This window comes from Microtus ochrogaster, linkage group LG1 (assembly GCF_000317375.1).
Source record: "Microtus ochrogaster isolate Prairie Vole_2 linkage group LG1, MicOch1.0, whole genome shotgun sequence".
In the NCBI taxonomy this organism is placed as follows: domain Eukaryota; kingdom Metazoa; phylum Chordata; class Mammalia; order Rodentia; family Cricetidae; genus Microtus; species Microtus ochrogaster.
The window spans coordinates 2124170-2137959 of NC_022027.1; the positions used below are offsets into that span (position 1 = coordinate 2124170).

The 13790-nt window shown below is 41.0% G+C and overlaps 1 protein-coding gene and 1 pseudogene across 2 annotated transcripts in view; both read left to right on the plus strand.

Moving 5' to 3' along the window:
- Positions 1-9253, plus strand: part of LOC101995677 (zinc finger protein 431) — an 11002-nt gene extending 1749 nt beyond the window's left edge. Inside the window, exons 2-3 of one of the 2 annotated variants that reach the window (XR_003378070.1) lie at positions 7615-7741; positions 9128-9253. Coding sequence is in view for 1 of the 2 variants with exons in the window: in XM_026785355.1 (XP_026641156.1) it covers positions 7615-7741; positions 7935-7999 (192 nt within the window). In the remaining variant the exon portion in view is untranslated. Of the gene's footprint in view, positions 1-7614; positions 7742-7934; positions 8000-9127 lie in introns of those variants that run through there. The other variant, XM_026785355.1, reaches the window with a different exon arrangement.
- LOC113457503 lies at positions 3050-11003 on the plus strand (annotated as a pseudogene).
- Positions 11004-13790: the final 2787 nt, after the last annotated feature.

Here is a 13790-nt window from a genome sequence, read left to right on the forward strand (position 1 = left end):
TGTGTGTCGGCATACAGCACTCAGCAGTAACATTGGGCTGTGCTTGTGTGTCGGCATACAGCACTCAGCAGTAACGTTTTACACAGAGAAGGCCATACACTCAGTAATGACATTCCCTCTACCAGGAAAGGACCTGCTCTGGTTCAGTCAGTATAGGTAAGTGTTCTTTCTACTTATTTTTAAGACTTTTACACACTGGTTGTTGGTGCCTGTGTTAGTGTTCTGTTGCTGTGAAGAGAAACCTTGGCCATGGCAAGTGTTACAAAGGAAAACATTTAATTGGGCCTGGCTTATAGTTCCAAAGGCTTAGTTTATTGTCATCAGAGTAAGGAACATGGTGGCAGGCAGGCAGACATGGTCCTGGAGAAAGTACTTGAGGGTTCTACATTGGATCCACAGGCAGCAAGAAGGCCGCTGGGCCATGTTTGGGCCCTTGAAACTCAAAGCCCACCTGCAATGAGACTCTTCCTCCAACAAGCCCACACCTATTAGGAGGGATTGGCCACACCTCCTGATCCCTGTCAAACAGTGCCACTCTCTGGTGACTGAGTATTCAGTCATAAAGGTCTGTGGAGGCATTCTCATTCAAACCACCACAGTATCCCTTCTGTTCTCCAGTGACTGCCAGTTGTCAAGAGCTTTATTCCTGCTGGTGGCACTGCAGGCCTTTAATCCCAGCACTCAGGAGGCAGAGGCAGGCGGATCTCTGAGTTTGAGGCCAGCCTGGTCTACAGAGCAAGTTATATCACAGCCAGGGATACGAAATAAGAACTTGTGATGTTTCTCAATTGATTATTCATTCATTTTAAGAGCAAGGTGCCATGTAGCCCAGGCTTTCCTAATACTATGCCATTGAGACCTGCCTTGAATATCTAAATCTGCCTCTGCCACCCAGTACTGGGAATACGGGTGTGCAGGTCAGTGAGAAGGAAAAAGACAAGGAAATGAGTGTCTTCATAGCGCCCAGACTTTTATTAGGGATTTGCTAATGCAGAGGAACCTGTAAGAATCTGAGTCCATTGCCAACCTGCAAGCTGGTATCGTCACAACAGAAAAATGGAGGTGGCAGGAAGGAGGTTGAAAGGATTCTGGTTTTGTCTGCAGTGTGAATTAACTGTGAGTAGTTCTGTCATCAATTTCAGGTGATTGTTAAGCCAGAAAAATCACAGGCCAGTTAGGCAGGACCACATAAATTTGTCCAGTTCTTCTGCTCTGGTTGTAGTAGTGTAACTATGGTAATTTGGTTTCTAGAAGAAAATTCACTTCTCTATCCAAATTCTTCATTGCCCTGGTCTGTGGACCCCAATAAACGTTTATCAGGACATTTATCACTTAAGATATCTTTGGTGTGTCCCAACATAGATTGTCAGTCCCTTCAGCACATGGGGCCATGAGCTGGTTTAGAAGCTTTAAAGTAATTTTGTGAAGTAATACTTCCATCATCTGGCCTTTCCCTTTCCTTGCTCCCAGCCCACCATAAAACCCTCCTTGCCTTCAAAGTCATAGCCTTCTTTTGTTTTGGTGATCCTATTTGAATTTGACCTATCATTTTTAATTTATTTAAATTTATTTTATATGCATTGGCGTCAGACCCCCGGAACTATGAGCTGCCTTGTGGGTGCTGGGAATTGAACCTGGGTCCTCGGGAAGAGCAGTCAGTTCTCAACTGCCGTCAGTCTCGCCAGTCCCCTGACCTATGTTTTTTAAAAACACCTTTTTCTTCAAACTCTCAGTTGTTTGCACTGTCCTATATTTGAATAAGAAATTGCGATAGAAAGGGAGTATCCAGTTTAATTTTTGGTTGTGAGCCTAGCAGTTAAAGGCTGAGCCATCTCACCAGTCCACTGTCCCTGTTTGGTATTAATTTGATTGAACAATACCAAGACAAGCACCTAGCACATAGAATTAATTTTTTTTTTTTTTTTTTCGAGACAGAGTTTCTCTGTAGCTTTGGAACCTGTCCTGGAACTAGCTCTGTAGACCAGGCTGGTCTCGAACTCACAGAGATCCGCCTGCCTCTGCCTCCCCACATAGAATTAATTACTGCATCTGTTTTATTGGTGTGGCTTAAGGTGAGTCTCCTGCCTTTTAGGCGTGGTTTCTAGGTGGGGACATCGGCTTGTCCTCATTTGATTTTAGACCTCTATGCAGGCAGAGTTTCTGTTCTCTGTATCGTGGGGCTTTATCTGTTAGCAGGCCTTCACCACTACTTCTAATTTTACTCCTTCATAAAGCCCCTAGAATCACTTAGCTCAGAAATCCAGAACGCCCAAACGCTGTTGGCTTTGTTGACCTCTGGTAAGGACGAAACTCCTAAGAGTTTCAGTGATACCTCTGGGTTTTTGTCAAGAACACAACTGATTCTTTTGTTTGAGGACTTTTTACCCTACGTGGCCTAGCCAGTTTCTACCTCTTTTTTGTCTCTCTCCCTCTCTGAAGAAGTACCCATACCGGGATTGGAGCAACAACTGATCTGGCTTCTTCCAGCTATTTGGGGTGTCAGGTGGCAGCATTTGGGCACTACACCAGAGGTCCTCTTTATAAGACCCATCTGTCAGATGTAGATAGGAAAGTAGGTCCTTGACTGGTGTTTTGAAGAGATTAAAATGCCCAGAGTACATTAGGCTGTCTGATCCGGTCACAGGAGCCCTTCCATAGACTCCTGGTTTTCTTGTGTCGCTAAGGTTTTTCTCCAGAGCAGTGAACCCGCCATCAGCTCTCATTCCTGTAACAGCTGTTGCATGAGCTAAAGTCAGCATGGTGCCCTTCTCATATGGCTTCTAAATAGGAAGAGAAAAGATATTTATCATCATTTCATGTTTATATTAAAACAATACTGGCTGGTCTCCCTTCGCTGTGCTTCAGTGAGCTAAAGTCTAATGTAGTATATCTGAGGAACATTTTTATCAAAAAAATAAATTAGTGAGATATATTTGTCTAAGTACTATCTCCTGCAGACTTAGACGTAATATCCGCCCAGTGTGATCCCTTGAGTTGTTACCAAGTCTTTTAGTTTTTGGTTAAACTTTCCTGCTGAATGCTGAAGACTATGCAGGTGAGCAAAAGTATTTTTTTCTCTCCTGTCAAGGCCAATTGTGCAGCTGATCCTCCGGTGTCACATGGACTTGAGAGAATTCTCAGGCTGCTCTGACCTTTTTTGTACTTCTTGTCCATCAATATGAGGATAAGTCAAAGTCTTGCTTGACAAACTGATTCCCTTTGAAACCTGGATTGACCCTTTTTGTAGACCTGACAATATTTTGAATTCATTGAATGGGGTCTGTTTGCTCTCCAAATTTCCTACCATTCAACCCTGTCGTCCTGTCAATCTAAGTAGAATGCGAGCATGACATGACTCAGAATTTCCCTTTAGATATGGCCTCTATAGTCAAGTTGCCTGTGTTAGAAAAGGCACAGTATAGTTTATCATGTGCAATGTGGGATTAATAACTCATAATTTAAAGACTATAGGACACAGAAAATATCTAAAATAACTGAGAAAGAAACAATATTAGGATATTCTTTTTCCATGTCTTGTTTATTTCAATGCAAGCAGAAAATTCATGTAAAAGCATGGGTTCCCAGGGCATGCTTAGGGCGATACAAAGATGGAAATCAGTGTGGGCCAGAAAAGTCCCAAGTGTCTTTGGGAAAAACTATGTGGATGTTCCAGGATGGAGTTGGGAGCATGCGGTGTGGTTAAGACCCAGCGTAGCCTGCTCACTGGCAGCATGTTGTCTAGCACCCTGCCATCTATTCTCTTGATTCTCTTGGGTGTGTACTTTCCCAAGTCTGGCTCTGCGCTAATACAAATTCACATAAGCCTTCCAATTCTAACGGTTGTAGAGGATTAGGAAGTTAGTTAATGTTAGTCCCGTTGATCCTGTTAATCTTAGTCCTAGTTAACATTAGAGGTGAAATCTGGGCAGTGTTTCCTCAGCTGGCGTTCTGTTGCAGAGGTAGAGACGAGACTGGGTATTGGGTTGTGCGGAGAGGAAGGAAGGTGAATTTCTTCGGTTAATTTACCCGTTTCCCCAGCCTGCTCGGCTGGTGTATTACAGTGACTGCCTGCTGGTGTTGGAGGCTGGGGTACTGGGATGCGTTGGGGGAAGGAAGGTTGGAGAGCTTTGTGATCCATTGGGGATGGGGTCAGGGAGGAAAGGGAGACAGCAGCAGGTGTTCTGCTACACAGCTGGGCATGAGTCTGGGGAAACTGGATCTGGAGAACAGGAGAGGTGTGGAGCCACTGTCAGCCCAGTTGTCGGGAAGAACTAGGTCATCGTCACAGTCTGAACAAAGCAGAAACAAACGCCAGCAGTGTAAATAGCTCACTGTCCATCTATCTGGGATTCATAGTCTTCTGGGCAACTCCAAGGGACTCTGCTCACTTCTCCAGCCCCGCCCTCTGCAGTGCACACATCCTGTCTTCCAGGCTCCGACTGCCTCCACTCCTCCACTGCTGTTCTTGTGTCATCTCATGGTACCGGTATCTCCACTGTGCTCAGGCTTGTTGCTGCAATTCCGCTTTCACCAGTAGCCTCTCCTGGCTTACTTCCTGGTGCTAAACCTCAACTTCCTGCATAGCTCTGTTCAATCCTGAGCCTTCAGCTGCTACTAAGACTGCATCTTCACCAATGGCCTCTCACTAGCCAAGCCTCAGGTGCCCTTCACGACTCCTTCATGCCTTCAAAACCAGTGCCACCTGGATGACTCTAACACTCCTAAGTTCACCTGCCAGTGTAAGGTGCAACCTTGGGCACTGTGGTGGTGTGAAAGACAATAATAGCACTATTGCTATTGGGAGCTGTGGCGTTGTTGGTGTAGGTATGAAGTAAGTATGTCACTGTGGAGGCAGGCTTTGAGTTGTGATATATATTCAGGCCTCGCTCAGTGTGATATACAAACTGTTATCATTCATAAACGCCAGTGACTCGAGGCTTCTGCTGGTCTCTTTGCAGGTAAGAGACAGACAGTGTTAACATTTATAAAATGGGATGACCCGAGGCCAGCCCCATGAGAGGCAACAGCAGGTTCCCTTGGCCTGGGGAGACCGCAGTGAGTGAAAGACAGATACACCATGCAGAGAGAGCTTGGGTATTGCGTTTATTTAGTGGGCTATGGAGGGAAAAGAGAGAAGGGGTGTGAGAAAGATTAGAGAGGGAGAGACAGATTCTTCACACAAAGGGGCTGGTAGAATCTTTACTTCTTCTGAAACATCACAAACCAGACCTCCATCTTCTGCACTGCTCTCAGTATTCTGTCTTCCAAGTTCCTGCAGAACTGTTCACTTGAGCTCTCAATGCTCAAATGTCCTTTGACAATCCTCCTGAAACAACATTGCCAGATTTGTAAGCAATACCCCATGATACTGGTACCAACTTGTCTATTGCTGTGATAAAACACCATGACTAAAAAGGAAGTTGCAGAGGAAGGGGTTTATTTGGCTTACACTTTATTATCAATGTACATCAATGGAGACCAGGTCAGGAAACCTGGAGGCAGGAACTGATGCAGAGCCCATGGAGGGGTACTGTTTACTGACTTGCTCCCCATGGCTTGCTCAGCCTGCTTTCTGTAGAACCCAGGACCACCAGCCCATGGATGGAACTATTCACCGTTGACTGGGCCCTCTGATAATCAGTATTTAAGAAAATGTCCTACTGATTTCCAAAGTGGTTGCATAAGTTTGCATTCCCACCAGCAATGGATGAGTGTTCCCCTTACTCCACATTCTCTCCAGCATAAGCTATCATTAGTGTTTTTGATCTTAGCCATTCTGACAGGTGTAAGATGGTACCTCAGAATTGTTTTGATTATTTCCCTGATAGCATTTTCCTGAAGTATCTTTTGGCCATTTGAAATTCTTCTGTTGAGAATTCTCTGTTTTTCAGAGAATTCAGTACTCCATTTTTGAATTGATTTATTTAGAATTTTAATGTCTAACTTCTTGAGTTCTTCATATATTTTGGAGGTCAGACATTTGTCTGATGTGGGGTTGATGAAGATCTTTTCCCATTCAGTAGGCTGCCTTTTTATCTTATTGAATGTGTCCTTTGCTTTACAGAAGCTTATCAGTTTCAGGAGGTCCCATTTATTTATTGTTGCTTTAAGTGTCTGTGCTACTGGGGTTATATTTAGGAAGTGGTCTCCTGTGCCCATGCATTGAAGGCTACTTCCCACTTTCTTCTCTATCATGTTCAGTGTGGTTGGAGTTATATTGAGTTCTTTAATCCATTTAGACTTGAGTTTTGTGCATAATGATAGATATGGACCTATTTTCATTCTTCTACACGTTGACATCCAGTTATGCCAGCACCCTTTATTAAAGATGCTTTCTTTCTTCCATTGTATACTTTTAGCTCCTTTATTGAAAATGAGGTGTTCATAGGTTTGTGGGTTAAAATCTGGGTCTTCTATACGATTCCATTGGTTGACTTCTCTGTTTTCTAGCCAACACACATTAGATTGCTTTTTTAAATTTTTGCTGTTGTTTTGTTTTTGTGTTTTTGGTGTTTTTTTTTTTTTTTGGTTTTTTTGTTTGTTTGTTTTTTAGACAGAATCTCACTGTATAACAGCTTTGACTGTCCTGGAACTTGCTCTGAAGACCAGACTGGACTCAAACTCTCAAAGATATGCCTGGCTCTGTCTCCTGAGAGCTGGGATTTAAAGATAAGCACCATGAGCCCCTGGCAAGATTTTTGAGGTTTTTTAAAAATATGCTTATGTCTTTTGCCTATGTATATACACACACAAACATATACACATACACATGTGAGCCTGGTGTTACTGAAGTCAGAAGAATATATTGTCTTCTCTTGATTTGAAGTTACAAATGGTTGTAAACCTCTGAGTACTGGGGATTGATTGATGTCCTCTGCAAAAACAACACATTATCTGTTTAACTGTTGAGCCATATGTATGCTCTAATTTTTTTATTCAACATTTCCCTTGCTAATGCTTTTGAGAACTTTTTGATCTGCCAGTCAGTAACTTATTAAAATTTCATTCAGGAATATATTAGTCTTAAAGTTTAAACTAGGCCTCTCCAGTTTTCTAGAAGACAAGTATAGAACTGGAATGCATGTTTAAGTCTTTGGAGGAATTCTGTTTGATCCCCTAAGTGCTTTCTATTCTTGTTTGTTTGTTTGTTTGTTTGTTTGTTTGTTTGTGACAGCATCTTACTATGTACCTCTGTCTGTCTTCGAAATCTCTATAGACCAGGCTGGCCTCAAATCTCAGAGAGTCACCTATCTCTGCCTCCTTAGTTTGGGAATTAAAGGTTTACACCACCATGTGTACCTTATTCATTCTTTTTTAAGTTAGGATTTTTGATACAGTTTTGCTATTGTTTCTTCATTGTCCTGTTTGAATGTCTCTCTGTATATCTGCTAATAGTCATTTCTCTTGCAATGCTATAACCTATTCAGCGGGCATAGAAACGAGAGGTATGATCTTCCTTTTATATTTCCTTCTATAACATCTTCATGACAACATTTGAAATTCTGTGACATGGAATTAAGTGTATGGATCATACAGAATCATGTAAATATATTCTCAATTTGCAATGCAGTCAGTCTCACCATTTCTATTATGTATATATTTGGGATACTTTAGGATGCAGTGACCTATGAGGATGTACATGTGAACTTCACTCATGAAGAGTGGACTTTGCTGGATCCTTCCCAGAAGAGTCTCTACAAAGATGTGATGCTGGAAACCTACTGGAACCTCACTGCTGTAGGTAAGACTGCTGGGTTTTTTGTAACTTTTTAACAATAAGTGGACAAGCATTTCTTGATTGTTGATGCTTTCCTGGGATTGAAGGAAGTATGTGATGAATAAATTAGGCATGGTTCTCAGGTTCAACAAAGATAGTGACTTAAATTTTGTAGTTTGCTATAGTGTATCATACATTTTCCGGTACTGTGTTTTAGGCTACAAATGGGAAAACCAGAATATTGAAGAACATTGTCAAAGTTCTAGAAGACATGAAAGGTAATTTTCATATGCAAACTGATATATATGTACCTCTGAAGAAATCTCAGTTTTCCCTGAAACTTTAAGGAAAGACAACACTAAATAAGCCCAGCTTTATGATGATTATGAAATTCTCACAAACCAGTGTACCTCAGTGTCAGATAGGTGATCTATTTCCAAGGCATTCCTCTAAGAAAGAAGACAATGAGAAAACTGTGTTAACACATGACACTTTTATTAATATTAATTATAGCCCCATAAGATCCATTTTGTAGAACTGTTTATCCTTTTTGTTTCATACCATGTAAGTATCATATAGGAACCCCTTAATTAGGGGGATCAGTATCTGTCCGAGACCTTTTTTTATTAAGATTTATTTATTTACTATGTATACAGTGTTCTGCCTAAATGTTCCCTGCAGGCCAAGAGAAGGCACCAGATCTTATTACAGATGGTTGTGAGCTACTATGTGGTTGCTGGGAAGTGAACTCAGGACCTCTGGAAGAGCAGCCAGTGCTCTTAACCTCTCAGCCATCTCTCCAGCCCTGTCCAAGACCTTTTATATGCATATAGTCCATAGTAAAGCTAGTGTTGCCCTTATACTTACAGAGACTTACCATAGTTTATTGAGAGGAACAGTTGATGAGCATCAAGAAGGTTGTCATGGTGGAACAACCTTAGTCCCTATACCACATCTCTCTATGAGGAACAAAAACTTAGATTGTGTGAATGCAATATGAAAGCCTTTTGTTTGTTGTTCTATAGATACCTGAAAATAAGAGATATGAAAAGAAGCAGTGTAACCAACAGTTAGATATGTAGTAGTCCCCACTCTGAGTAGATTTGGTGAATGTGATACAAATTTATAATTCATTCGTTTTCCAACTACACTGGAAGTACATCAACAAACTCACACACTGTAAAAAAAACAAAAACAAAAAAATACCCTTATGAGTACAAGGAAGGTGAGAATTCTTCTGTCTACACTGGTTCACTCCGTACATGTAGTATGACTCACAGTATAGAAAAATGTTATACATGCAGCCAGTGTGGTAAAATTCTTTGTTCTTCCAGTTCTGTTCTGGAAAAGCTCATATGGTAAAAGGAAGTGATAAATATGACTATCTACTAAAGTCTTTAACCTTCACAGGTATCTTCAAACACACAAACGAACCCATAATGAAGAAGATCTCTGTAAATATAATCAGCGTGATAAAGACTTTAGATCTGATTCCTCTTTACAGTTACACCAGAGAACTCATGTGGAAGTAGAGCCCTATAAACTTAATCAAGGTAGAAAAGACTTTGCATATTTCACTAGTCTTCAATATCTTGAAAACATTCATACTGGAGAGAAACCCTATGAATGTGATCAATGTGGTAAAGCCTTTATACATTTCAGTCGTCTTCAAAACCATTACAAAATCCATACTGGAGAGAAACCCTATGAATGCCATCAATGTGGTAAAGCCTTTGGAAGTCGCCATTATCTTAAAGTACATGGAAGAATTCATACTGGAGAGAAACCCTATGTATGTAATTGGTGTGGTAAAGCTTTTATGTATTTAAGCAGTCACCGACATCATGAAAAATCTCATGCTGGGGAGAAACCCCATGTATGTAATCAATGTGGTAAAGCCTTTGTATATCGCGGTGATCTTAAAACACATGAAAAAATTCATACTGAAGAGAAACCCTATGTATGTAATCAGTGTGGTAAAGCCTTTAGACGTTTCATTCATCTTCAAAGCCATTTCAGAAACCATACTGGAGAGAAACCCTATGAATGCCATCAATGTGGTAAAGCCTTTGCAAGTCGCCAATATCTTAAAGTACATGGAAGAATTCATACTGGAGAGAAACCCTATGTATGTAATTGGTGTGGTAAAGCTTTTATGTTTTTAAATAGTCTCCGAAGTCATGAAAAATCTCATACTGGGGAGAAACCCCATGTATGTAATCAATGTGGTAAAGCCTTTGCATGTCATGGTGATCTTAAAACACATGAAAGAATTCATACTGGAGAGAAACCCTATGTATGTAATCAGTGTGGTAAAGCCTTTATAAGTCGCCGTAAGCTTCAAATACATGAAAATACTCATACAGGAGTGAAACCTTATGGATGTAACCAGTGTGGTAAAGCCTTTGCACAATTCATTCATCTTCAAAACCATTTAAGACACCATACTGGAGAGAAACCCTATAACTGTAGTCAGTGCGGTAAAGCCTTTGCAAATCGCGGTTCTCTTAAAACACATGAAAGGATTCATACTGGAGACCAACCCTATAAATGTGATCAATGTGGGAAAGCCTTTCCACATTTCAGTCGTCTTCAAAATCATTATAAAATCCACACTGGAGAGAAACCCTATAAATGCAGTTATTGTGATAAACCCTTTGCAAGTCACCATTATCTTAAAATACATGAAAGAATTCATACTGGAGAAAAGCCCCATATGTGTGATCAGTGTGATAAAGCCTTTACACATTCCAGTAGTCTTCGACTTCATCTAAAAAGTCATACTGGAGAGAAGTGCCATGAATGTAATCAATGTGGTGAAGCCTTTATAAATCACCGTAGTCTTCAAATACACCGAAGAACTCATGCAGCAGTGAAACCTTACAAATGTAATCAATGTGGTAAAGGCTTTACAAGACACAAAAACTTTCAAAATCATGAAAGGCGTCATACTGAAGAAAAACACTATATATAATTGCTGCACTGAAACTTCGAAGGTCAGTGTAATCTTCAAACATATCAAAGAAGTAATAGTAAAAAGAAATCCTACAAATGTGAATGTGATAATACATCTAGATGTTACAGTGTTCTTCACAGCATTAAGAATTACTCCTGAAGAAAAACACCGTGAATCTAGTAAGTTCAGTAAAGCTTTGCATACCACATACATTGTTTCCACTGAGCAGTCTCACTGGTGCTCAGATAGAATTAGTAGAACCACTACAGAGCTAGTTCCAGGACAGGCTCCAAAGCCACAGAGAAACCCTGTCTCAAAACCAAAAAAAAAAAAGAATTAGTAGAACCATTCCATTAGTCAGATATTGTTTTTTTTTTTTCAAATTATAAATAAATTGTCATCGGTGGATAGAGGAGCACAGAATAATCCGAATAATAAAACCCATTTGCAAATGAAAATGGTATTTATCCTGCCATCCATTCTTTTGAATTCTGTTTATTCTAAACACTAAATGTTGTAGGAGGCTGCTTGTTCGTTTCCCAGCAACCCAGACTCCTAAAATAAGCTCACAGAAACTGTATTAATTAAATCACTGCTTGGCCCATTAGCTCCAGCTTCTTCTTAGCTAGCTCTTACATATTAATTTAACCCATTTCTATTAATCTGTGCTTACCAGCAAAGTTCTGTCAGGCGGAGGCTACATGACTTCTCTCTGACTCCACCTCCTTTCTCCCAGCATTCAGTTTAGTTTTCCGGATCTAGCTCTGCTCTACCCTATCACAGGCCCAAAACAGCTTCTTTATTAACCAATGGCATTTACAGCATACAGAGGGGAATCCCACATCACCTCCCCTTTTCTGTTTAAATAAAAAGGAAGGCTTTAACTTTAACATAGAAAAATTACATATAACAAAGTAGCTATCAAGCAAGGATTACAGTTACAATATTTATATTTTATCTTTTATTATAACTAAGGAAAGCTATAATTATATATTCTTCAACTCCATCAAAGACTCCAGAAGGATATAATATTACCTAAGTAAATAGGGAGTACATTGTAAGCATCTTCCAAAACTCTAGAATTGACAGTGACATCTCACTGCTTGGGTAGTCGCCCGAGAGAATGTTGAGTGTCTTTGGTAAGACACTCCACTTGGAGCTTGTTTTCTTGGCAAAACTGGCCTTTGTGCAAGGAACTGCTCATGCATCGGCCTCTGACAACATGCACAATGTCCAGACAGGACAAGCAGGATACAAGAAAAAAAAAGACTGTCAAACCTTGACAAGACAAGGTAAAACGGTTTTGAAAAAATTCCTGCCTCTGAAAATGATCTGTCAGTTACTCTAGGGCTTAGCCAAAGTTGGTTGCTCCAGTGTTGCAAATGAGACTTTGGGTGATTGCCCAGGTAGCCAGTTGTCTCTGTCATTTGTTGCACATTTTGGGAGTTGCTTGATTGCACTTCCTGCTTACTCAAGTAATATTATTTCCCTTCTTGGGTTTGGATGGGGTTGAAGACTAGATAGTTGTAGTTACTTTCCTCTCATGACTTGGCCAAGTTATTTATAATATAAGACTTAAACTCCTTAGGATAGGATAATTATTGAAACATCACGTTTCTTGCTTGATATTGGTTTTAGTGGTTGTAAGTCTAATTTTTATACCTGATATTTGTTCTTTTTGTATTAGGCTTAGAACTCTCTTATTTAAACTAAAGGGGAGGTGCAGTAGGAAATCCTACAGCCTTTAAGTTACCTGCCTAGTTAGGCATGGCTTCTCCTAAATGCCTATGGAAAGTGTGCCTTCTCTCGCTCTTCCTGCTGCTGGATTCAGTTCCTGTTCCCTGTTCATGCAGAGGACTGTGATCTGTGAGTCTATCCCTAAATAAATAGCCCTTTGTTATACTCAATTCTGAGCTAGAGTGGGATTTCTTTTTAGTGTCCATCTTCAACTAAAGGCTTGTTCCTAATACTTTCTCAGAGACACAAATGGCAGAGAATTGTCTCAGTGAGTAAATGTGGCAGAGAATTGTCTCAGTGGGTAAAGGTCATTGCAGCTAAACCTGATGACCTGAGTTCAGTCTCTGGGATATATATACGCATGCCAGTGTTTCTGATTCATGTTAAGGGAATGTGTTACAGCTATAGAGTTGCGGGAGATATCCTGACTTATCGGGAAGCCAGGCTATAATAAGAGCTACAATAGTACAGGTCTGGAACCTGGAACTGCAATAGGACAGCTCTGGAGGGGTAGAGTCGCAATAGGACAGCTGAGGCTGGGGTGCAGTGGGGGATGGTCTCCCCACAGGATATAGCAGTCCTGCTCTTCTGGAGAGTCACTACAGCTGAGCTCTGCTCTTTGTTTCCTGAAGGGAACATCCTAGCAGAGGTATCTGCTTCTTCTCCAGTCCAAGATGTTTTGGTTTTTTTTTTTTTTTGCTATAGGAGAAGCCCCTGCAGAAATGTAGCGATCTCCTCAGGCTCCAGTGAAAAGTTTCTTTTTTCTGCTCAGCCTTGCTCAGGCCCCTTAAGGAGCATCCTAGCCAGGTTCTTCTGTTCTGCTCCACCTTGCTTAGCCCCCCAAGGGAGCATCTCAGCAAAGTTTTTCAGCTCATTCCCCTAAGGGATGTCCCAGCCAGGTTCTTCTACTTGGCAAATGAAGGCCATCACCCAAGATTCTTTTGAGAAACAGATTTATTTGGGAGGGAGTCCAGGAGAGTGGCTGCATCTGCCAGGGAAAGATAAACAGTGGCCTTTAACTGAACAGGCAGGGCAAAGAGGCTTATTAGCACTGGAGTTTTCCCAGGCCGAAGAGGGATTGGTTAGTTTTGTTGGTAAGGGGCAGAGATTGCTCTGACTTTATGGTCAAACTATGTTTCTTTCACTGGTCCTTTTTAGCTTTTTGACTTGAATCTTAGGACCAGGACATATTTCTTTAGCTGGTTCTGATTTTAGGGACAAAGTGTTTTTTCAGATTCAGGGCACTGTCCTGGGTTCAAGGATAAAGGTGTTTCTTTCCCCGGCCCAGTTCTCAGACCCAGGATGTGTTTCTTTCACTGGCTCTGAGTTCAGAGTCAGGCTACTCAGTGAGTGGTTGGTTTCCTGCTCCAGTTGTCCCTT